The 24,368-nt window shown below is 47.8% G+C and overlaps 1 protein-coding gene across 4 annotated transcripts in view; it reads right to left on the bottom strand.

The window, feature by feature from the left end:
* Positions 1-1,652: 1,652 nt before the first annotated feature.
* fhod3b (formin homology 2 domain containing 3b) overlaps positions 1,653-24,368 on the bottom strand; it is a 131,862-nt gene continuing 109,146 nt past the window's right edge. The window contains exons 7-29 of one of the 4 annotated variants that reach the window (XM_054740311.2): positions 23,886-23,997; positions 23,135-23,229; positions 22,106-22,249; positions 21,762-22,009; positions 20,741-20,836; positions 20,438-20,605; positions 17,986-18,045; positions 17,763-17,840; positions 17,542-17,676; positions 16,663-16,713; positions 16,095-16,285; positions 15,476-15,931; positions 14,522-15,396; positions 5,966-6,124; positions 5,365-5,547; positions 5,145-5,264; positions 4,393-4,554; positions 4,123-4,313; positions 3,844-4,036; positions 2,677-2,700; positions 2,262-2,454; positions 1,887-2,048; positions 1,653-1,811 (exon numbers count right to left, since the gene is read on the bottom strand). In XM_054740311.2, coding sequence (XP_054596286.2) covers positions 1,729-1,811; positions 1,887-2,048; positions 2,262-2,454; positions 2,677-2,700; positions 3,844-4,036; positions 4,123-4,313; positions 4,393-4,554; positions 5,145-5,264; positions 5,365-5,547; positions 5,966-6,124; positions 14,522-15,396; positions 15,476-15,931; positions 16,095-16,285; positions 16,663-16,713; positions 17,542-17,676; positions 17,763-17,840; positions 17,986-18,045; positions 20,438-20,605; positions 20,741-20,836; positions 21,762-22,009; positions 22,106-22,249; positions 23,135-23,229; positions 23,886-23,997 — 4,179 coding nt within the window. In that variant the 3' untranslated portion in view covers positions 1,653-1,728. Of the gene's footprint in view, positions 1,812-1,886; positions 2,049-2,261; positions 2,455-2,676; positions 2,701-3,843; positions 4,037-4,122; positions 4,314-4,392; positions 4,555-5,144; positions 5,265-5,364; positions 5,548-5,965; positions 6,125-14,521; positions 15,397-15,475; positions 15,932-16,094; positions 16,286-16,662; positions 16,714-17,541; positions 17,680-17,762; positions 17,841-17,985; positions 18,046-20,437; positions 20,606-20,740; positions 20,837-21,761; positions 22,010-22,105; positions 22,250-23,134; positions 23,230-23,885; positions 23,998-24,368 lie in introns of all 4 variants that reach the window. The other 3 variants (XM_054740313.2, XM_070551636.1, XM_054740316.2) reach the window with 3 other exon arrangements.

The following is a 24,368-nucleotide window of genomic DNA, read 5'->3' as shown; positions in this document are numbered from 1 at the left end:
GGTAACCGGCTCAGGTCGAGTCACCTTAATACGATGTACATAATTTTAACAATCACAACTTCGGTCACCTAAATGTTTACAGTGCTGTGCAAAAGTCTTGAGCCACTGTTATGTTCACATGGAAGGCTCTGTGGGGCAGAACAGAACAACTGATACACAAACTCCTCCAGAAAACCTAAAGCTCAACAGATCACCTCCGCTACTAAAGGATTTGAAACGATTCAGTTGTGCTCAAGTGGGTCCCGGACCAGCAAAGGCGTGCAGAGATTGTGGGTTTGTCTCGGATCAGTCATTCTGGGAAAAATTCTTCCTCGGTGGTAAATCAGTTTAAAGGCCTGTTTATGTTTAAATACATTATCTTCACTTTTTCCACTTTCTTTAAACTTCCAAATAAATAATTTACAGAGTATCAAAGTACAACGGTTTCAGCCAAACGCTCTTTAGGAGTCATTTTGGTTAACAACCAGTTTAACGGACTTCCTGTTCGGCTAAATGAAGTAAACTGTTTTTTGATCAATAGGAACAACTCATGGTTATCCTGAGATGTTAAATGTGGCTCATCTCCTCAGACGTGTGTTTTTATTCCTAAACGAGTCACTGGTCCGTTGCACGACGTAACATCCGACTATATGACCACCAGGCTGAAAACGAGTAGAAACAAAAAGTTTAAAAACATTTAGAAATGACTAGAAAGTCATATCAGTCGTCCAAGTCAGGGGTGTCATGGCTCAGGACTTCTGAACATGAATGTAGCTTTAGAATGAGAAAAAGGACCCGGTGATGTTCTACCGAGTCCCATTCCTACATCCCATAACCACCACTGCCTGTACAGTAGGACCGGTGAGCTGTTCTCTCTGAGCTACAGTATCGTCTGGAACATGAAGGAGAGGAAAAACACACATATATCCCTTCGCAGGTCACACACCTGCAGCAACGAGTTGTGATTACAAGTCCCTGAAAACCTCTTAATAAATAACTGACCACCTCTTCAAGGCACTGACACGTGCAGCTCATAGACTCTACAAATAAACTGTAAAGGTTAGTCTGCGCCCGCCTGCCTCTGAGCGGTTCCTGCTTCTAACGCCAGAACGGATCAGAGGAAGCAACACTGATATTTACGTCTCCCTACAAACGTAAAACATTACACTGTAAAAGTGGAGGAGTCCTTCGTTCCAGCTTCGATCAGTCGTGTAAAGTTCTGTGCTGCTGGTGAACAGCTGCTTTACGGCGCCAGGTGTCATGAGTGGTTTCATCTGTGTCAACCATCTCACTTCCCATAGATGCCCAGCGCTTTACGTCCAGTGCAATTGTTCCTCGTTTTAGCACCTGGTAGAGCAACATGAAACCGATCGACCCAGTAGTACTAAACAGAACCAGACATCTATTCAATAGATGCAACGTCCTTCCGCTCAGCTTGAAGCTGCAGGGCCAGATGGTGAGTCCTAGTGAGGCTTCAGGTCTGGACCGTGGTTCTGGTTCTCTGGGTCCAGGCAAGGCCACAGGTTTCACAGGATGCATGCCCCCCACCCCCCCACCGAAATTTCAGTGATTCTTGTGCATTTTTCATGTTTCAGGGACAATTGTAATTGAAGCTTTGCAAAGGCAGTTCATATGTGTTCAGTCAGAGGAAGCAAAGCTTAGTGGTTTGGACGGGGGGGGGGGGGGGGGGGGGGGGGGCTGTGAAGGGTCCTACAGGTGTCCTCATGTCCAGCAGGAACCCGGTCCAGATCACACCTGCATCTCAGAACCGCTGGACAAGCCGAGAGCATTTGCCTCCTCTGTTGTCAGGCCGCTCTTCAGGGTTCTTCTCACTGTGGGGCGGAGGAGGACGGTGAAGAGGTGCTTCTCTCATGCAGCGCCATGATAAACGGGGACGAAGGACTCACGTGACTTCCTGTTGGCTCTGGATCGCCTGCGCTCCCGAGGCTGCGTCCGCTGACAGGGGCCCTGAGTGGCTGACCGCACGATCCGCTCCATGATCTCATCAGCTGTGTCGTCTGTGCAGGTTACTGGGTCGTCAGTGGCAGAGGACCACGGGCCGAGACGTCCTGCAGGAAGTGGGCCAAAGTGAGGAAATACGTTTAATGAAAACAGCTCAGCTTGTGACTGAGGGACCAAAATGCTGATCTTAATCCTCTAAACATTTAGACTAAACATTTTCCTGAAATGAAGCGATAAACTTTCTGGCATCAGAAAAGTTAACGGACAACGAAGCTGAAGGTGACGAACAGCCGTGTAAAAGCCACGCTGATGAGACCAACCTCTGATGGCGCCGGCTCTGGCTCTGGTTCGGGTTCGGAGACCCGGCACCGCTGATGTGTTGCTCTCTCCGTCCGGCAGGTTGCTTTTCAACACGGCCTTCATGTTCTCGTGCTCAGCTGCGTCTTCAGCGTCCTGCATCCCCTGAGGTTGGCTCTCCTGGGCGTCTGATGGGGCAGCACCAAATTTACCACTCTGGGGGGGGGGGGGGGGGGGGGGGGCCAAAAAACACCGCACTCATCATCCTCTCATCATACTGTCTCTTGCTTCAAGCACTTCCACCAATAATCATTCTCCAGATCAAATTCACACAGCATGTCAGATTCCTATTGGGTCAAAGACGTTTAACTGAGAATCCTCAGCATCACGGGGTTAAAGGTTAGTCACACAAGAGGTCACACGCAGGTATGCACCTACCTCGCTATCATCGTCTTCCTCGCTCTACAGGAACAGAATGACAGGGTCAAAGACTGGATGACTGGTGTGTGCAACTTTTACAACCAAATGCACCGGAGTAGAGCTTCAGCGCTGTAACTACAGGACCTGCTGAAACCACTCACATGTCCAGGTCATGTCTACAGAAGACGATTAGGATGTGGGCCGCTGAAAAAATCCCTTTTTTCTCAAAATTCTGAGAAAAATTCAGAACCCTGAGATTAAAATCTGGATTTATTTTTCTGAGCTAAAGTGGGAAATCCTTTATTTCATGTCCTAACCTCACCCAACACCACGCTGTTGCTATTATTAGGTTTTTAAAATAAGAAAATAAAATGAAAAGATGGTATTTTTCTGTGGGATGCTGATATTTGTGGAAAACTCAAATAGATCTAAAATATTACTGGTTCTTTTAGTGTGTTGTGGACATTCAATGTAATGTTTCCATTTATTAAATCTATGTTTAAAAACACGTCAAAGTTATGAGCGTTTGTGGAAGGCCCAACAAGCCACCGGCTGTGGTCTCCTGACCTGGATGACAGACCCGATACGAGACGAGTCCTCACGTAAGACCCGGGTGCTTTTAGGGTGATGCTTGCAACAATTAGAACTTAATCTTCAGGAGGGAAAAAAGTATTTTTGAGCTATTTTATTTAACTGATAAAACCAGAGTAAAGCAAACGTAACGGCTACACGTAACGTCAGCACAACACATCAGAAACAAGTCATGGATTCAGATCCAGTGATGGTGAGTTTCTGTGTCTCCTTTCTGGAGCAGAGGAGCACGTGTCTATGGAGTGACCTGTTATTTCTCCTTCAGGGACACCCAGAGGTTTGAATTTTCACACAGTGATTGAATTAGAGTCCGTCTGAGGAGCCGAGGGGTTCCTGTCAGGACCGAACCGTGGAGCCTTCAGGCTCTCTGGGTTGGAGGTGTTAGCCCTGGCCTTTTCCAGCCTGCTGCAGCTACAGATGCCCTCTAAACAACTGGCTGACTGTTGTTACAGTAACTTAGACATGTGAGTGCAGTGGGAGTGTGCTGATGTCATGTTGCAGGCCCCCATGTCCGTGCTTTAACCAGATTACAGATAAAGCTGCTGTCGGGGGATTGGTGGAGAGGAGCATGTGTGGAAGCTGAAGTTCTCTCACATCTGTTATCATTTTGCCCCGGGTCTTGTTTCTCTCTCTGTGGTTGGCCCTCTTCTGCTTCTGCTGCAGCACGCGCTCCCTCGTTGTGCGATACTCCAGGGCAAACTCGCTCAGGATCTTACTGAAGCGATGGATGCTGACCTCACGCACCGCGTATATCGGATGGCCGAGGAACAACAGAAAGGCGTGAAACCTGCAGGTGGGAACGATAAAGCACACTTCAGGGGACAGACATCAGAAACAGGAGGGGACGAGCTTTGATCTCGTGAGCGAACAAACCGGTTTAGAATCCTGCGATGAACAATCTTGAGAATTATAATCCTCTCTGCACAGTCTTTGAGGAAGTCGGACATTTTCTGCTTCAGCGCTGGTTTCATCTCATGTTTAGCGATGACTTTAAGGTGATCCCATGATGCTTTGCACCTTCGCTCCATCTGAGCCAGACTGTCCTGAAGCTGGTCAAAGTCCACCTGAGAACAAACCCCAGACGCTTCAGTTTAGATGCTCCTGACATTTACAACGCCACCAGGAAGACCGCGCCTGTTTCACCTTGGCCAGTCGAGTGATGGCGCCGATCTCTGAGTACAGATCGGTGCTTTCTGGAAACTTCTCCACCACGATGGAGCAGGCATGGTGCAGCAGCGACTGCTTATGGACCGTGTCCTTCACCTCTGGGACTTTCTCCAAGTAAGTCAGCTGAAAGCCCTTGGCCTGCAGGACCGTGAAATCACAGGAACACGGTGAGAGTGTGGACGGAAACAGCTCAGAGGAATTACTCATCTGGACCACTTGCTCTGAATTTCATTTCTGGCAAGGATGACCCAAAAAGGAAGGGGGGGGGGGGGTATCTAGATTAATTAGATTTCTTATCAAAACCCTGATCTGCTCCAGGCCCGGCTGATTAGGCCTCTCAGCACGCTGAAGCTAAGCGGCTCGTGAAAGACACAATCCTGGGACCTGCCTTGTTCTTCGGCCAGCTCGTAATGGCTTACTGCAAAAATATAAACGCTGCACGTATTTACAGGAAACGACTTGTTTCCATGTTGGCGACTTGTGCTTCCCCTTTTGGATGTCCTCATCCAGAGAACAAAAAACACAGAAACACGAGCTCACACACCAGCACCCAGACGCCCCCCCCCCCACCCCCACATTTCCTCACCAGACTGATCTAGACTCTGCAGAAGCTGAAACCAGGTTTTGTTACTGCAGCAGGGCTGCGTGCTGCAGAGCATTAGCAGTCTGGTGTCAGATGAACGTGTCAAGACGGCACAAAAAAGGCTTTTTGTTGAGTTTTTACTCACATTTGATCCATTGAGGAAGTTACCAATCGCCAGCAGTGTGGTCAAGATGCATTTGAGTGTCTTGTTTTTCTCTAGTTGGTCCATTCCCTCCTTCAGGTCCTGCAAAGGTTCTGCCACTTCCTACAAGAACCGGAAACAAATCACACCCTCCCTCATCGGTCCATAAAACAGAGCCTGTCGTTACGTAGGTGAGACGAGAGCAGACAGGAACGTGTCTGACCTTCTCGACAAGCTCATAGTCCATCCTGAACGCCCACAGCTGCAGACGGGCCGACAGCTCCGTGATGGAGGACAGGGTGAGCAGGAACTGCTCGGCGCTGCCCAGAGGAACATCCGGGTTCATCAGCTGAGCCTCCTGGATCTTCTGCTTCTCCTCCTCAGTCGGGATCATTGTGAGGATTTTCTAGGAAATAAAAAAGAGAGAGAAGGTGCGGATTAGAAGGCCACCCGCCAACGGTATCAGATGTTTCCTCACAGTTGATACGAGTCAGGGGAGGTGATAGGTGACATGTGAAGTTGTGCTTGTCTCAAAACGTTGTCTGAACTTTTCACCCTGCTTTCGTTGTCCTGCTGCAAAAACCTCAGGAGAAAAAACAAAGTGGAGAGGAAAACTGCTCCCTGCTGTGCATAACTGAGACAGGAGCTATAACTGTGGGTTATATAATAGCAGAAGTATGCAGCATTAACTGTTACCTGCTGATACGTTTTAGAATGAAATGGAAACAAGCTCTTAATACACAGAGAGAGCACAGCGGTGCTACTTAGGATGACTTTGTTCATGTCAGCTGAGCGGGAATACCCATCTGGATGCAACAGCTTACCTCAATGCCTTCTTTGTTTAGTGCATACTCATCAAAGTTAAGGATGGCCGTTTTGATAGTGCGGGGGGGAGGTAAGACCGTCAGTCCGATGTTTATAGCGTTGCTGCGTTTTGAATCCAGGACAATGATTTCTGATCGTTTGCCATCGACAGCAGCTTTCTGTAAAACACACAGAGACAAGCGAGTGTGTGTCGTGGCTCAAAGACGTCACACACATCCTGACACAGTTAAATCTGTTCCTACTTATCCGTTTTTCAACCCATGTGCAGCTGCACTTTTATTACAGGAGAAGAATGTAGACGTCGACGGGACAGAGGTTCTGCTGATTTATTCTTGTTCTGTAATATTTCACTTGACGAATGAGGTTGAGGCGACCCAACTCAAAGGGCAATCTCCACCACGTGCCTCTTCATTTACTGGAAACACCAGCTGATGACAACACTTTGGATACACTTGACACAAATGATTCATGCACTCAGATCCACAGCTATGAGAAGAAACTGAAAGTAGGCACACAAATGAAGGGTCTCCTCCATTTTACTGTGTAAATAAACCTAAATTAGATGCAGAGGACGTGTTTTACAAATCCATTTTCAGACCACATAAAACTATCTGGAAGGAACCAGTCAGTTTAAGACGCTGTTTTCCTTTTAACGAAAAGCCTGGCAGCTTCGTTTCCAGTCTGTAATAAATGAAATATTCGTGAAGTTTAAGCTGATCAGAATTGAAATTTATGAAGAATAAAAAAAAATGTGGTTGGAAAAAACTCAAACCTCAAATGAGAAACTCTCAGCTACAAAAAGGGATAAAAGTGTCGTTTGGGCCTCGTTCTGCAGTTCCAACCCTAGCGTCAGTTTTCTTCAGAGAGCTGCGGCTGAGGCCAGCCCGCTAGGAGAGACGGCACAGAGCACGTCCTGAAGTCTGGAACAGAATCCATATTTGATTTCACTCTTTTATTATTCTTTTTCATTCCAGTTCTACAGAAAACGGTAACATCCTTGCACCTTGTGTTGTGAATCCGACATGTAAAAGAAACAGATATCAGGTCCAAATGCAGGTGCAGCACATTCTAGATGAATCCGGGCCTGAATGTGTTTTATTCTCTCTCTTGTTGTGCCCGTCCTGTCCCGCAGACAGAACGGTTGAGCTGGGCGCTGCTGCATGCCAGAGCGGTGCTACTGTGTATTGTGGCAGATATTTCAGGCCTTTAATTTGTTATAATTGTGGTGATTGTGGCTTACAGCTTATAAAAACCAAACATTCTAAATCTCAGACAAATAAAAGTTAAAAAGTCCCATTAGTCGTCACAAACTGGTGAAATTCATCTCCGCACCATCCACGTGGGCAGCGGTGAGCTGCAGCTGTGGCTGCGCTCTGGTGGTTTAACCCCCCAATCCAACCGCTTGAACCTGAGTGTCAAGCAGGGAGGCGTTGGGTCCCATTTTTAAAGTCTTTGGTATGACCTGACTGGGATTCGAACCCCCGATCTCCCAACCCCAGGGCACTCTACCACTAGCCACTGAGAAGGATATAGGTTCAATATTCAAGGCTAAAAGTGTCACCTGCAAAGGATTCCTGAGATTTTAAAGAGCAAGTCACCCCCCAACCACGGTGTAAGGCGTCACCGGGACTAAATTAAAAATGACGTAAGCCTCAAGAGGACTTACCAAACTGTTTGTTTGGACCTTCGCCTTTCAGAAGCTGAATAACAAACACTATTACCAAAACAATAACAACAATCTATTAACAACTTTTAAAAAATTGCAGCTTATAAAAAGATTTTTTGCCTGAAAAACCAGCATGTTTACCTTTTTAGGCTTCAACAGAGGACGTTTTGGACCAACTGCTGGAAACCTGCTTGGATGAGCTTGTGGCAGAGACTCGCGGGTGCTTTGGGGCTAGTCGCGACATCGGGGGAAGGCTGGCTGCATGCTCCCACCAGAAAAGCACGCTGTCGTATCTTAACAGCTCCAGACAGAAGCCTGCTACTTCAGCTACTACTACTGGGACGACTGGGCGTGCGTCTTTCGCAGTCATTTTTCTGTTGCACAAATGACCTCATCAGTGTTTACAGGCTCTTTATTTAAGTTAGCTTCAAACACGAAACACACCCAAACTGCAGAAGTTGTGTTTGTTTTAGACACCAAGTCAGCTGGTGCGCGAGCTGCCATTTTTTTCTCGGCGCACCGTCTTCGCGTTGTCACGTGATGACATCACATTCATAAACTCAAAAATTTTGATAAAACATTTTAAACTATTTAACTTAACCTGAAAATTCAGCCACACATCCATTTTATACATGAAATGACCTTTTATTTAACTTTTTCATAAAAAAAAAGATTTTTCATTATTATTCTTCTTGATGATGTTCCGCGGGCGCAAGAGTCAGAAAGTGTCAGGATAGAAAATCCTTACTGCTATAAAAAAAAGTCATACCCACAAACACCTAGGTGGCGCTGTTGCGTTTTGGCTAATAACTCCCAGATCATAAGTCACACACTCAAAAATGTTACATGTCCCTGATCCTGGGATAATTTAGCATCTTCTTTATATTGGCCCCGCCCATTTCCACCTAACTAGCGGTTTGCTAAATCGCAAAAAACACAAAACCTAGTTTTAATTGCCAATCCGTAATTTTTCGCCGAATCAACTTGAAACTCGGGACGTAAAATCTATAGGTGAAGATAATTGTAATTGTGATGAAGAAAATTGCAGAAATATAGAAACTGGTCTATTCTGATTCAGTATAACGACTTGATGGATTTCTACAAAACTTGGCACAGATGTTCATGACAGCACCCTTAAGCCATATTTAGAAAAATACGTAAAAGTGGGTGTGGCTTATAAGCTTAAAGTTTTAGCCCTTTCACTCGTGAAAAAAAAATCCATCCAGAAATTTACAGTTCATATCCACAATAGTGTCATCTACAACCAGAGAAAAAATTAAGAATTTAGTCCAAAAGGTGGCGCTGGTGTACCCCAAAAATGTGTTAGGCAATTTTCTCCCCATTTATTCAGCCTAGAAACAAATTTTCTTATGTTCCTCGAGTCAATCAAATTTAGATGAATATTTAGCAAAAATTTTGTTCTGCAAATTAGTAGAAAATTGCATAATATGTAAAACATGTTTTCATTAACTCCTCCCACCCCTCAAACCCAATAAAACCGAAACTTTGCCTGGCAAGAGGGGACAAGCAGCTGAACAAACACTGTGAAAGTTTTTGTAATATTTAATTTACTTTAGGAAATATCAGCTTTCAAAAAATGTTTTCAATGCAAACGTTTTTTTAGTGTAACTTTATAAAATTATGACTTTTTTTTTAAAGCTCTTCCTATCAATAGTACCCAAGGTCAATTCTAGAGTATATCTCAGTTTTCAACTTGATCCAACAATAGAGGGTGGTATATAATGGAGCTGCATAAAACATTGTGGACGTCTTCCTTATTGTCAGGGTGCGCTGGTGAGTGGAGCGGAGGTGAGGATCCAAATGCAGGGGAGAAAGCAGGCAGGCAGACAAACTGGACAACTGAAAGGGTTTTAATGATTCACGCACGCAGGACATGGAAACAATGAAGCAACAAGAGACAAAGGACTGGAGGGGTTTAAATACAGGAGGGCTGGGAGCTTGGGTGATTGGGAAACAAGAGGCAGGTGGGAGCAATCAACAGGGACACAGGCTGAACCACATGGAGAGACAGGACAGGGTGTGACAGTACCCCCCCCCCCCCCCCCCCCCCAAAGGGCAGCTTCCAGAAGCCCACAGGAACACAGAACAGGGCCGGAGGAGGGGGACCCGGATGGAGGGCCGAGAGGGACAGAGGGCCCGATGATCAGGAGGCAGGGACCAGCAGAGTCCGGGGGCCTGCACCCAGGGCAGAGGAGGCAATAACGACGACGGGCTCTTGGGGGCCTGCGCCTGGGGCAGAGGAGGAGGCGACAACGGGCTCTTGGGGGCCTGCGCCTGGGGCAGAGGAGGAGGCGACGACGGGCTCTTGGGGGCCTGCGGCTGGGACAGAGGAGGAGGCGACGACGGGCTCTTGGGGGCCTGCGCCTGGGGCAGCGGAGGAGGCGACGACGGGCTCCTGGGGGCCGGCGTCTATGGCAGAGGAGCTCTGTAGACTGGGGCAGGGACAGAGTCTCTGCAGGCTGGGCCGGGGACATAGTCTCTGCAGGCTGGGCCGGGGACAAAGCCCCTTGGACGGGCTGGACCGGAGACTCGTAGAAGAGCTGGACCGGATACGGTATGACCTCCAGAACCACCGTTGGCACTGGAGACGGTGGAGACGTCGGACTAGAGGGAGCGCCGACCTCTGGACAGGAGAGAGCGCCGACCTCTGGACAGGAGAGAGCGCCGACCTCTGGACAGGAGAGAGCGCCGACTTCTGGACAGGAGAGAGCGTCGACCTCTGGACAGGAGAGAGCGTCGACCTCTGGACAGGAGAGAGCGTCGACCTCTGGACAGGAGAGAGCGTCGACCTCTGGACTGGAAAGAGCATCCTCAGACGAGGCAACTTCAGACGAGCCGACTTCGGAGGAGGAGGTGACGTTATCGGACGAGCCGACTGCAGAGGCGATGTCATCGGACGAGCCGACTTCAGAGGCGGCGACTTCAGAGGCGACGTCGTCAGACGAGCCGACTTCAGAGGCGGCGACTTCAGAGGCGACGTCGTCAGACGAGCCGACTTCAGAGGCGACGTCGTCAGACGAGCCGACTTCAGACGAGCCGACTTCAGAGGCGACGTCGTCAGACGAGCCGACTTCAGACGAGCCGACTTCAGAGGCGACGTCGTCAGACAAGCCGACTTCAGAGGCGGCGACTTCAGAGGCGACGTCGTCAGACGAGACGACTTCAGAGGCGACGTCGTCAGACGAGACGACTTCAGAGGCGACGTCGTCAGACGAGACGACTTCAGACGAGCCGACTTGGGAGGCGACGTCGTCGGACGAGCCGACTTGGGAGGCGACGTCGTCGGACGAGCAGACTTGGGAGGCGACGTCGTCGGACGAGCAGACTTGGGAGGCGACGTCGTCGGACGAGCAGACTTGGGAGGCGACGTCGTCGGACGAGCAGACTTGGGAGGCGACGTCGTCGGACGAGCAGACTTGGGAGGCGGCGACGTCATCGGACGAGCCGACTTCAGAGGAGATGTCATCAGGGGCGTCGACTTCTGGACAGGAACGGGCGTCGACTTCTGGACAGGAACGGGCGTCGACTTCTGGACAGGAATGGGCGTCGACTTCTGGACAGACACGGGCGTCGACTTCTGGACAGACACGGGCGTCGACTTCAGGACAGACACGGGCGTCGACTTCAGGACAGGAACGGGCGTCGACTTCAGGACAGGAACGGGCTTCGACTTCCATCGACTTCAGGTCCGGGGGCGTCGGCTTCGGGTCCGGAGGCGTCGACTTTTGGTCCGGAACCAGAACCATCTGCTTCGGGGTCAGAACCGTCTGCTTCTGGGCCGGAACCGGAACCGTCTGCTTCGACGCCCGAACCTTCTGCTTCTGGGCCAGAACCGGAACCGTCTGCTTCGGGGCCCGAACCTTCTGCTTCTGGGCTGGAGGCAGAGCTGCTGCAGGAGGAGCTGCCTGGCCAGGCTGGACCAGATGCGGTGCGACCTCCGGGACCTCCGCTGGACCTGGATGCGGAGCGTCCACCGGGACCACTGCTGGAGCTGGCTGCGACAGAGCAGGTGGTGCTGAGAACGGTGAAAGCAGGGAGGACAGACCGTCCAGCTGACGCTCCTTAAGGCTGAGGGTCCAATGGAGCTGGGCCAGCTTAGCCCGGAGATCGGCGAGTTCCGCTGGGTGAACACCGGGCTCGCTCGTCTGGTCCTGAGATGAGGAGGATAGAGCGTCCAGGCGGGATTCCTGGAAGCTGATGAGCTGGCGGAACCGGCCAAGCTCCGCCTGGAGACTGACGAGCTCAGTCAGCTGGGCTGCAGCCAATGCTCCTCCCTCAGCAGATGACGGAGGCGCCGATTGGGTCGGAGCCGGAACTGCTGGTCTGGCCGGGGGCTTGTCCAAACTGCTGCGCAGAGCAGGGGCAGCGACGGGCACACAGCTCCATCCCGGTACACAGGACTGCGGGGCAGCCCGGCGTCTCTCCCCACGCCGTGGACCAACGCCGGGGGAGCACACAGCCAGACGGGTGCCCACGTAACTGGAGTGATCCGAACGCGTCTCTCGATCCGGTCTCTCATCAGGCACTGGGAGGGTGGAGAGGAAGGCCGAGGGTGCACGCTGGCGCCGTCGTCCGCGGCGAGGCGGAGCTGGAGCTGGAGAAGCCGGGTGGTGGCTTGGAGCGAGCCACTGGAGCAGGTACTCCCTCGGGAGAATCTCCCCGCTGGGTCCTTCAACTGGTTGCTTCATTCTGTCAGGGTGCGCTGGTGAGTGGAGCGGAGGTGAGGATCCAAATGCAGGGGAGAAAGCAGGCAGGCAGACAAACTGGACAACTGAAAGGGGTTTAATGATTCACGCACGCAGGACATGGAAACAATGAAGCAACAAGAGACAAAGGACTGGAGGGGTTTAAATACAGGAGGGCTGGGAGCTTGGGTGATTGGGAAACAAGAGGCAGGTGGGAGCAATCAACAGGGACACAGGCTGAACCACATGGAGAGACAGGACAGGGTGTGACACTTATACAGCCTTAAGGGGGAAAGAAAAATGTCAGTATGGTAACTACTGGTCAAAGTGAGCGTGGTTTATGATAGTTAAAAATCTCAAAAATGAAACATTTCCTAAAAATCATTAATTGCGTGTAGGAGGCTAAGGTGCTCAGGTTGTGTTAATTACATAGTAATGAGATAATATAAAGAAAACCTCAGAACTTTGCTCTTTCTATTTAGAAAAATTGTAGCGTGAATTCCATTAAGCTAAACTTGTTGAAATGTGACACACAGTTTACCTTTAGGTGGTTTGTGAGTCACATAAAATGTTGTTCTGATTTCAGCGCCCCCTTGTGTTTAATATTGAGACTCATTTCGATTCAAAGCCTCGTACAAACATTATTTTTTCTTGAGAAAAGATTTACATATTTGATCCTTTGAAAAATATGGGCAGATGCTCATACAGCTATCTAGGAATATTTAGAAATTTTAGTAAGAAAGCATGAAGGTTTTGAATTTATGTCAATTTTTCAGTAATGCTGGAAAAAACAAATTTGTAGAAGGTATTTTGTTTTTTAGAAATGTAGTAAATATAAAGCATATATAGCACTCCACATGAATCTGTGGTGACCTGAGAATTTTCCAATAATTTTATAATATAGCATTTTTTTATGACTATATCAATTTTGGGCATCATCATCAAAATTACTTGATCATTATTGCACACATTTTTGCTTAGCAAGATTTGTTGGTATCTCGCAAATGACACAAAACTGGGTTTTTGTGACCACTTTTTTAGCTGAATCAATCCGAGACATGAAGTGTTGATCTGTGGACAAAGAAAACTACATCTGATACAAGAATCACAGAAATATTAAATACTTAGCAAATGATGCAGTGCCTAATTCTATGTGCTAGGTAGCACCTGGCTTAAGTGACTAAATCTCCACGGTCTTTAAAGATTAAATATACTGGATGATAATAAGGATGGAGATGTCCGCCATCTCTATCTGTATAATATAAGATTTACGTATAGGGGGTGCAAAAGGGTCAAAGGTCTTCCTGAGTGTTTGTTTTATTGTGCCGGTTGAAGTGAGCTGACAGGATGCCGACAGGAGAACATGTGGGAGGGGCGAGGCCGTGTGGGGGACTTGCACTGGTTGGCTTGGAAACCTTTGATAACTGCTTCTAGTTTATTTTCATTTTTTTTTATTCTTGTGTCCTACATGCACAGTTCCTTATATGACCGGACTGGAACTGACATCGTTGCTATTTTAAACACAGGCTGTCCACGGTAATACCGCCCAAGCCTACGCCCTACCAGAGTCTAACTCCACCCACAGTTCCCGTTAGTTCCCGAGTCGTTAATACGCACACACACACACACACACACACACACACACACACACACACACACACACACACACACACACACACACACACACACACACACACACACACACACACACACACACACACACACACACACACACACACACACACACACACGTATGGTGCCAGCAACAGTACTGGGTACTTTTAGCCATCAGCGATGACTGATTGAAAATCAGTGTAGTGCTGGGTTTGAACCTGAAGAGGGCGCAACAATGGTGGATTTAGGCAGAATTTAAACATTTGAAATAAGATGCACCAACGTACCTAAATAACGAGAGCACACGTCTACGGCACTATTAGACACGCTTTATACAGTTTATCAGCAAACATGTGGTTGATTGGGGGGTGACTTGCTCTTTAAAAGGCCTCTCAGCCTAAGTGGAATTACTGAAGCAAACAAACTTCTGCACGATGTTCTGATTTGTCGAGGCTCCCCTCTAGGTGGAAGTGTGATGTATGGGTCAGATTACATCCTCTGTAGGTGAGAGGACATGTCTGATGTTTATGACATCACTAAACCTTCTGTGTGTCTAAAACGATGCCTACCTTTGTGACGGACAGCTCCTTGGACTTGGTCTCAAACAGCAGCTCCAGTTTGGACGTGTCCAGGTTAATGGGCTCCAGTTTGGACCACAGGGTCTCCTTACAGAACTTGTGACTCTTACACTGCCAGTCCACAAGACGCACCTCGCTCCAGAAGAGACGGATGGTCTTCTTCTTCTTCTGGAACAGAGGTGTCTCCTCTCGACTCAGCTGGGGGGAGGGGGGTGGAACGGGAACCATAAATGGAGGGGGTGGGGGCATCATTTTGCTGAGGAGGGGAGGAGGTGGGGGGCACCCAAACAGGGGTGGGGGAGGTGGGAGGGCAGAGCTGCATGGTAGAGTTGGGGACCCCATCACTCCATCCATATCTAGGATGTCCAAGTCGTCTTCGTCCTTCAGGTCTGTGAAGTCCATTTCTTTGATGCGTAGCTCCCGGGGCGCAGCCATCAGCTGATCCCAGATATGATCCGACTCCTTCTTCGGGGTTAAAGCAGCAGCTGATGCTTTGTCGGTCTGCTGGTGCTCTTTGGAGGCCTCTCCCTCCGGCGGAGATGTGAGAGCTTTCACCAGATCTCCAAACCTCTCTGCCACGGCTCGAACGCTGCCATGGTTGTCCAGGTGTCCCACCTCCATTTTCATTGCCTTCTCCTCTCTGGCCTGTCTGTCTGCCTCCAGAGTGGAGATCCTGCTGACCAAGCTGTTCACAGAATCGCTGGTCTCCCTCTCTTTCTCACATTTACACGTTTCCTTCTCTGGTTCTCCTGCATCCTTCTCGGGGGTTGTCTTCTGAGCATAGAGCATGTCCAGCATGAAGCGCTTGTTGTTCAGAATCTTCTCACACTGCTCGCTCACGTCACCCTCTTTTATCGTCCACTGGGCTGCAGATACAGAAACAAATCCGAGTCTGAGAGAAGCATCTACAGGTGGCTATGGAGCGTGGGAATGGACAAGCCGTACCTGCGTCCACTTGGGTTTTCTCCTCCCGCTCCAGCGTGCTGCTTGTAGAAGAGATGCTGGATGCAGAGCAGTTGTCCTTTTCGTTCACTTCCTCGTTCTGTCTCTCCTTTGCACTCAACAGTACGCTGTCTTCCACATCCCTTCCTGTCTGCTGCACCATCTCACTCTGCTCCTCTAACTCCACATCTACATCTTCAGCCTCGTCTACGTCAGCTCCTTCATTCGGACCCCGCTCCGGGGCTTTTAGCTGCTCCTGTGTCTCTGCTGTCTCTGGGCCTGAGTCTTCCTCCGGCGGTGCTGCGGCTCTCTCGTTAGTACCGTCCCTTTCCGCAGGAGGCTCCTTCTCGGTCCGCGGCTCGTCTGGTGGAGAGGGAGGCGCTGATGTTGATACTTCTGGTGTTGGACTTCTGGTTCTGGCCTGGGGGCCGAGGCTTGTACCGGAGGAGCGTTCTGTTCCTGGGAGTGAAAATCAAACTTCAATGACTTTATGACCCATCAGTGTTTTGTTTATTTTTGGCAATTTACCAAATACATTAATTTGGGATTTTTTAAGATTTCAAAACTTTGAATTTGAACTATTTTAAGGATCACAGATAAACATCTGGTGAGATTTTCCTACCCAACACCCGGAGTGCCGCGGAGACGGCGTCTTCCTGTGAGACGCCAGAAAAAGGCGTGACGCAGCGTGATGCAGAGCGGCTGGACGGGGTCGAGCTCAGGCACAGCGTGATCTCAGTCCGACCTCTAGTTGGCGCTCTGGGACGCTCCCGCTCACACTGTTCTGCAGCTGAGCGCTCGGCGGCTTTGTACCTGCAATAACAGAGATGACTCAGGTCGGCACTGATCTACAGCTCTGGCTAGTCATGTGGTCTCTGTGGTACGTCTTCTCCAAACATGGTTTCCCTCAGTTAGCGTTTCATTTTCTAAACCCCATTTAATAACTTTCCAGTAAACAGTTGGAAAGAAAACATCAAGCTAAGCGGAGGTGACATGTTGGAGGAATGAAAGTCTTATTCAACCTTGATCCTATCAGGAAACATTAAATGTCCCATTCCAGGAAAATGATGGAAAATGAGTTCTAATCCTGTTACAAATGATGACAAACGACATCCGCGTCAGCGCCGTGCAGCATTTTGGTTAAATGGTTTTAAAGAGCAGGAGCAGCGTTAAACAAACAGAAAAATCACCTTTCCTCTCGAGCCTGTCTCACTTCTTCCCTCTTCTCTACGTATTCTCGACTGAAACAGAGAGACAGGCAAAACGATGAGGGTTTACACAAAAGACAAACGTAAGTTTCAATCTAATAAAATGTTGTGGTTTATGGTAAATAAGGGCTAATAATTAGAAATGTGTGCTTCTGCAGAGTCCGTCTGTCATGAGTCAGTGGACGTAATGGTCCTTGTTACGGCTACCAGCCTGGCCATTGGGATGCAGGAGCCAGGATCACCCAGCCCCGGTGATCAGCCTGACACCGCCCCTCCTCCTCTCTTCCAGGCTGCTGATCACCAACACCTGGATAAAAAGGCTGTGCCTTCAGCAGTCTAGGAGGCAGCAGTGCAGGGGTTCTGCTGTCCTCCAGGCCTCATTTTGTTTTCAACCCCTTCAAGTTGAAGAGTTTTAACTTTTATAGTTTAAACTCTGAGTGATCCAAAGGGATCTTTGGTTGATGTCAGCTTAGTTGACTCTGTTTTAAGGTTAACTCTGCTTTAGTTTTTACACTTTTATCAACTTCGTTGTGTTTTTAAAACACCCTCTGTTTGGTAAAACTTTAACAAAAGTTTTAACCAGGTGTTTTATATAGTTGATAAGTTGTATTTTAACTGTTAACCTTATAATGAAATTTTCGTTTTGCATTATTTTAATAATGCTCGCCATCTGTTTGCATTTGTTTTTACAACCTTTTATCACAATTAAACCCATTTTAAATCCACTGTCGCAATTCCTATGTTACCCCCCCTTCACATTTTAACACCTCCTGTCGGGGACGTAACGGTCCTCATAAACCAAACCCAGAGGTTTACGTCCATCTGCGCCGCAGTGTTCTGTCTAAACGGCGAGAGACTAACTTGAGGCGACCCCTCTCTTCTTTTTCGATCGTCTGCAGACGCTCTTCCCTCTCCAGCCGCCTCCTCTCTCGTTCTGCAGCCAGCGACTCCTGGTGCTGTCTGTATGACGATGTCAGCAGGCTCCCAAACACCAGTCTGCTTGTAGAAAATGTCAACAACAACCACATCAGTAGAATTAAGCTTCAGCGGGATGAAGGAATCTGGGGAGGAGCTGTGCCAACCTGTCGGGTTTGGAGTCCAGTGTGGACGGTGCTGAACTCGAGAGCCTTCCAGGGAACGGAGACCCCCCAGCATTCACTCTGTTAAAGGACAAGAATATTTCTATTTCTCTTTTCTAATCAAACAGAAGAAGACATGCTGGAAATGATCCACAGACCAGACTGGCTGAATATCTCTTCCCTGAATGCTGCTGTGACCTCTGACCCTATCGACTCCTAGTCTTACCTTTCTGCCCAGCAGGGCTTTCTAGTGGCGTAAGATGTAGGAGGTGTCGTTTCTGTTTGACTAAAGGTGGAAGCGAGAGAAAAGGTGAAATCAGACTTTAAAGAGACACAACAGTCAGACGTTAGTAACACAGTTAGACAGACGGAGGAGCTCTGAGTGATCACAGACAACAGGGAGTGACCTGGGTTTGTACTCGTCTCTTCAGATTTCACAGATTTCAAACCAAAACAGAAGAAAAATGCAGTAATGTGCAAAAGTTTTAGGCAGGTGTGAAAAGATGCTGTAAACAAAGAATCCATAGAAAAATGGAAGTGTCAATCATTTAGTTTCATCAGTAAACAAAAGCAGTGAATGAGGAAAAGAGAAATGTGGTGTGTGACCAGCCTTTGCCTCCAAAACAGCATCAGATCACTTCCAGCAACATGTGAAAACAGTTGAAGGACCCGGGCTGGTGGGTGGTTCCAGACATCTTTGAGAACTAACCACAAACGTTTTGAGGCTCCCTCGCATCCTTCTGCCTCTCCGTGGTGCTGAGATCAGGGCTCTGTGGGGGCCAGACCACCACTTCCAGGACGCTGAAGATGACTTTGGCTGTGTGGTTGGGGTCACTCACTTAGCATTTTGTAAATTGGTAAAAATAAACAATCAATATTTAGATTTCTGAAAGCATTCTTTGTTTACAGCACCTGACCTAAAGCCTTTGCACATTACTGAGAGTCTGCAGAACCACGGCTGATGTCTACAGAGACATGGAGATCATCACGACTGAAGTGGCTTTAAAGACCTGAGCTGCTGGAAAGGCTCTAGTCGCCATCGTCAAAGAGAGCTACTCATGGATGCAAAAGATAAATGAAACGATGGGATTTAAAGTAAAAACCTGTGCAGAGTAAGAATAAATATCGGTGTTGTAAGTTTGTGTTTGATGAAGTTTCATTTAGATAAAAAGTTTTAGTGAAGGAGAGTTTCTAAACTACAACAGCAGCTCATCAACACCTGACTGGGTTAAAGGGATAGTTCAGCTCCTTTAGGGTGAAAGGGTTAACAATCACACGTTTGAACAGCCTCAGTTTGGAGAAAAAATGGTTTGTTCTGATCAGATTGACTAGCTAACTGCTAGTCTGTGAGAAGCCAAAACACAAGTGGATCACTGCCACCCACGAACAAGTCCAGGCTCAGATAGCTGATAAATTCAAATGAGCCTTAATCTGTAAATCTTTGCTTCCACTTTGACCTTAACAAGGTTATTCACACAGAAATCCGCGGTAGCGTTCCTCCTGTAGTGACTGGTTGTTTCTAAAGGAAGAAAATAATACAAATAAAATTAAACAAAAAGTAAAAAAAAAAAAAACTATTTCAGATTAAAAATAAGAATAAAAAAGTAAATGGCAGCCAAAATAGACCAGCATGAAAAGAAGCCAATGAGGAGGAGGAGGATGAACAGGTGGAGGGAAAGCCGACCTGAACAGACGAGTTTTCAGCTGCTTTTTAAACATTGTTTGCTTGAACTGGAGTTGTTAAGCCTGGCAAGCCAGACTAAATAAATGTATTATTTAGTCTGGCCACGCTCCATTGACGGCTCTCGGTTGTGGGGCGGGTTCTACCGTTGTCTTTCAAATGATCTCCACATTCCACTGGACAAAGATGTGACATACTCTTGTTTCACTCTGTTGCATCATCCCACCCACCAGACATATAGAGTGCCCTGATTGGCCCACAAAGCGGATAAAGCTCTGTGATTTGTTCACTAAGCAGATAGAGCACTGTGATTGGCCCACCATTATGGACCAATCACAGCTCTTTATGTGTTTGAAACCCCTCTAGAGAGCTGTGATTGGCCAGCCAGAGTCCTGGTAGGAGCTGCTGAGGTTCCAATGGAGCATGCCTAGGCCATTCTTTGCAAAGCAAGAATTTGGTCTAGTTCACTAGGCTAGGAGTTGTTTAGAGAAAGCAGTAATTCACGATGTTCCTAGCCCTGCTTGGACTAGCCTTTAGCTGCAGGGGTGCCCAATCCTGGTCCTGGAGCGCCGCTATCCAGCAGGTTTGGTGGTTTTTCTGCTCCAACGCACTTGATTCAGTGGTTGAGTCGCCGGTGCAGCAGCTCATCAGGCACTGCAGAAGCCTGCTAATCAGCTGCTGAGGGAAATTCAATTCAAAGATACTTTATTAATCCCAGAGGGATTCAGGTTTGTTGAAGCAGGGTTAAAACTAAAACCTGCAGGATACCGGCCCCACAGGACCAGGACTGGGCACCCCTGCGTTAGCCTATCAATCCTTACAGAATGAAACTCATTTCTTCAAACAGAGGTCATTCAGAGAGCTTTGTGCAACAGGCTCCTAAATGTTTCCCTCTGGGAGGTCTGAATTATGCCTTCACTTCAAGTAACGAAAGAAAAGGAAAAAGGGGTGAGGAAGGGTGTGATTATTAGGGAGGATTCAGCCAGGTGGAACACACCAAGGACTAAAGGTCCTCTTTTTAGGTGCGATGGACACAGGAGAAGATGCTCTTGTCTCGGTGCTGAGAAACTCTCTCTGCCCTTCAGGGTCTCGGGCTTTAGGGAGGATGTTGGCCATACACTTAAAGTTCAGACACATGCTAGTGTCTGCTACATCTGGAGCCACACTAGGATGACAAAATACAACAAGTCCAGAGAACATGAGAAGGATCAACAAACTTTAGAATGGAGGAGAGAACTGGAGACAAGTAGAAAAAATAACGGGGATCAAGTCTGCGGGGAAGCCAGCTGGCCTCAGATACCTGCGGACGCCCTGCCTAGAAGGCTCAGTGACTGGGTGACTTTCATCAATTGCCTCCTCATCCTCATCCTCCTCTTCTTCTTCCTCTTCCTCTTCTCTGTGGTGAGAGGAGGGGTTGAGGGTTGGAAGGAGGAAAGGGAGGATGTAGGTGGGGAGAAGAGAAGAGGGAATGTGACACGATAAAGGAGAGACAGTCCCAGGAAGGAGACACAAGACATGCATGCAAGTGTTAGTCCATAAGAACCACGAAGGACGTTAGAAGATGTCTAAAACTTCCACAACATGCCTCAAAACCCGTGTTAGCAGGATCACATGAATCACGTAGTGTGAACGTTTATTAAGATTTCATTTAATAAGCTGTTCTTCAGCAGGAGGCTCGTCGAGCGGCTGCAGCGATCACGTATGAGTAGGCTTGTCTGGGTTTCATTAGCAATATGGAAAGTAGTGATCTTCAAAGGTTGCTCGAATTTCCCGAGGTAGGCTGGAAGAGGATCGGCTGGTGTCAGATGACCTGCTGGATTGAATTTAGTAAACCTGAAGACCCGGCGTCTGCCAGCAGCACCAGCAGGTATGCTGCCTGGACGCTGCTAACGCAGCTCAGTCATGAGATAGAAGGTCTGAATCTGAGCGGCTCATTTCAAACGTGGAAGAAGTTATTTCTAATGTTCACGGATTTAAAAACGAAGCATGTCGTTTAAGGTCGGTGAACTAATGAACGAAGCTTGGCATGGAACAGAGCACATCGCTCATATTGTGGTTCCAGATGTTTCCTCCTGCTGGATGAGCAGCAGGAGAGACTTTTAGAGAGGAAAATGTACCCAAACGTTTGTAAAAGTCTCATTTTTTCATTCCGTAAACGACTAAATAATCATCCTATCTGGGTCGGTTCTGGACGGAGTTCTGACGCAGTAACTCAGAGTCGAAACAAGCTTAAAACGGAGGTAACACACACACACACACACACACACACACACACACACACTTTAGTGCTTTTTCCTCTGTTTTGCTCCCTCCTGTCGCACCTCTCACTGATGTCTTCGACCCGTTGACCACCAGCGGACAGGAAGCGGCTGGACTGAGCGTGAGGACTCTTTGGGGAAGCTGGAGCTGAGGTATGATCTCTGCTGTTCTGAAGGGAATGTCTCCGGCTCCGTCTCCTCTCCAGGCCTCGTCTCTCACTGGTCCCTCCTAGACTAGCCCTCCTCCGGTCCTTTCGTCCACTCGGGGGCGGCTGGGTTTCATCATCCCCATCCTCGTGGCGGAGAGTCATCTGGATCAAAACAGGCGTCAGCGCGGCGCTCACGTCTCAGAAACACCCTAGACGGTATTAAGATGTAATAACAGGTTGCGGTGGTGTCCTCCTGACCTCGTAGATGTTGAATTGTTCCACAAGATCGAGGTCTGTGCCCTTCCTGCCCAGGTGTCTCAGGGCTGTGGCTTCGAGGCCTTGATCCTCGAGACAGTCTACCATGTCATAGTAGGAGTCCTGGTCTGGAAGGCCCGCCAGGGTCTGAGAGACACATGTTTACAAACACACACGATAAGAAAAACAACAAACGAACACAAGGGTTCAAGGGTAATGCTTTAGGATTCTGTTGGTGCTCAAGACCCCAAAACAGCAAACAGGATAAAACATGATGACAGGAAGAAGCCAACACTGTGTGAAAGTACTAAGTACTACATATTCAGCCAAACCTGAAATAGGAAAAAACTATGAATAAACAACTGAAGGGAGCAAAAAAACACTCATTTATCTGTGAGCAGTAATGTCTGAGGGCGACAGCTGTACACCGTTCTATTGTTTTATTTGACCTTCTTACTATTTATCTGTGAAAATTCATGAAATATACAACAAAAATCATAAACGCTTAGGTGACACGGAGATATTTGATGTCGGGTCCCAGATGCCTCTGATAACCTCTCTATCTTCAGACTTTATTACATTTGTGACATTTGTACTTGGCACATGATGTTAAACCAACATGGCTGGTCAGTTAAAAGATGCTAAGCATCAAAAATCGTCATTTTTCTGTAGGACTGCGTTCATCAGCCCTGGGAAATCAAACAATCCCGATTTTACCATAATCAGAAAAACTCTTCAAGAATCTTCCACTACTTTTCCCATTACTTGTTTTTCTTTTGTGTGTGTGTGTGTGTGTGTGTGTGTGTGTGTGTGTGTGTGTGTGTGTGTGTGTGTGTGTGACTGAACCTGCCCAGGAGTCAGATTAAATCTCAGAAATTATCCTGCACCCACCGTTGGGACCATTTTATCTCCTGATCTGTTTACATGACATCAGCATTAAATGCGTAATGGCGGCAGAACAGAAAGAAGTAAAAATCACACGAGAATATGATAAACTGGATTACTGTAGTCATTTTACTAGTTTTTACTCACCTTATTAATGAGTGTCATTGCAAACACCAGCAGCTCAGAATCCACCCCATCCTTCTCCTCCAGGATCTCCACGATGTTCCACCAAAGTTTTGTTCCTGAGTCATCAAAGATAAGGAGGTGTGTTTGTAATGAGACGAATACAAACACAGGCTAAACGTATTATTCACACAAGAAACACATCTCTACTCTCTCTGTGTCTGGTTTACAAAATCTTCCCAAACAATCCGAGCCCCTCCTGTGCAGGAATACATAAAAACCTTCATCTGGCTCCGCGGGAGGGCTGCGGTTAGAAGCTCTGGAACAGCGGCGGTAGAAAACCCAGAACACAAATGACTATCTGCAATAAAAAAGGAGAACCCTCGGTGCCTCAGCCGTGAGGTCAGCCCCATCTTCTCATCAGGAGCTGGAGGATCAGGTTTAGTCTTCTTATACAAGCACAGCAGCAGCGGGATCAGGCTGGACCGCGACGGGGATACCTGACCCCTCCACAAGAAAACCAGCCCCTGCTGTCTGCATCAGGACAATGTCGAGCTTTTAGAGTAGCAGGTAACTGATGCCTACTGTAGGCAGGAGCCACACACTCCTGCACGGCTCAGAAGAACGCATCTGTTCTATTTTCCTGGAGGCCAGAGGATTAAATCCCATATCATGAGGAGCTTTTAGCTCGAGCGTCTAAATATCTGAGAAATGTGGATTCTTCTTTCTGAACGGATAGTTTGTCTTTATTTATCTAATCTTTCTGGAGACTTACCTCTTTTGGTCTCCACAGCATTCACAGCCTGTATGAGCAGGGCGGCATTGCTCTCCGTGTACTCCACGAACACCAGCAGCAGCTTAAGCGACGTTTTAACCACCAGACGAAACTGCAGAATAAGAGTTAAACAAGAATGTTTAGCTCTGAATGTTTTGTGTCACACTGTGAGCCGCTTCCTGTCTGAGAGGCTTGATAAGAGCTGCCTGTGACACTCAGCTCATTAGAAATGCCTAAACATGTTCAGTTATATATGAAATAAGTTATAAGAACATAAAGTAATTATTCTGACATTATTTACACTAAAAGGACAAAAGTAGAACATTTATTTGTAAGAACAAGTGTAAACAAGCTGGTTATAAGCCCATCTGTCCACTAGGGGGCTGAAGTGATGAGCGTGACAGGAGGGCTGGTGTCACACAGGCCTTCATGATTTCATCTATGCTGTTAAATGTCATGATGACATAATCCAGATAAGATTAC

This window comes from Nothobranchius furzeri, chromosome 5 (assembly GCF_043380555.1).
Source record: "Nothobranchius furzeri strain GRZ-AD chromosome 5, NfurGRZ-RIMD1, whole genome shotgun sequence".
In the NCBI taxonomy this organism is placed as follows: domain Eukaryota; kingdom Metazoa; phylum Chordata; class Actinopteri; order Cyprinodontiformes; family Nothobranchiidae; genus Nothobranchius; species Nothobranchius furzeri.
The sequence above is the reverse complement of the archived record's forward strand: the minus strand, read 5'-3'. Positions and strand labels throughout refer to the sequence as shown.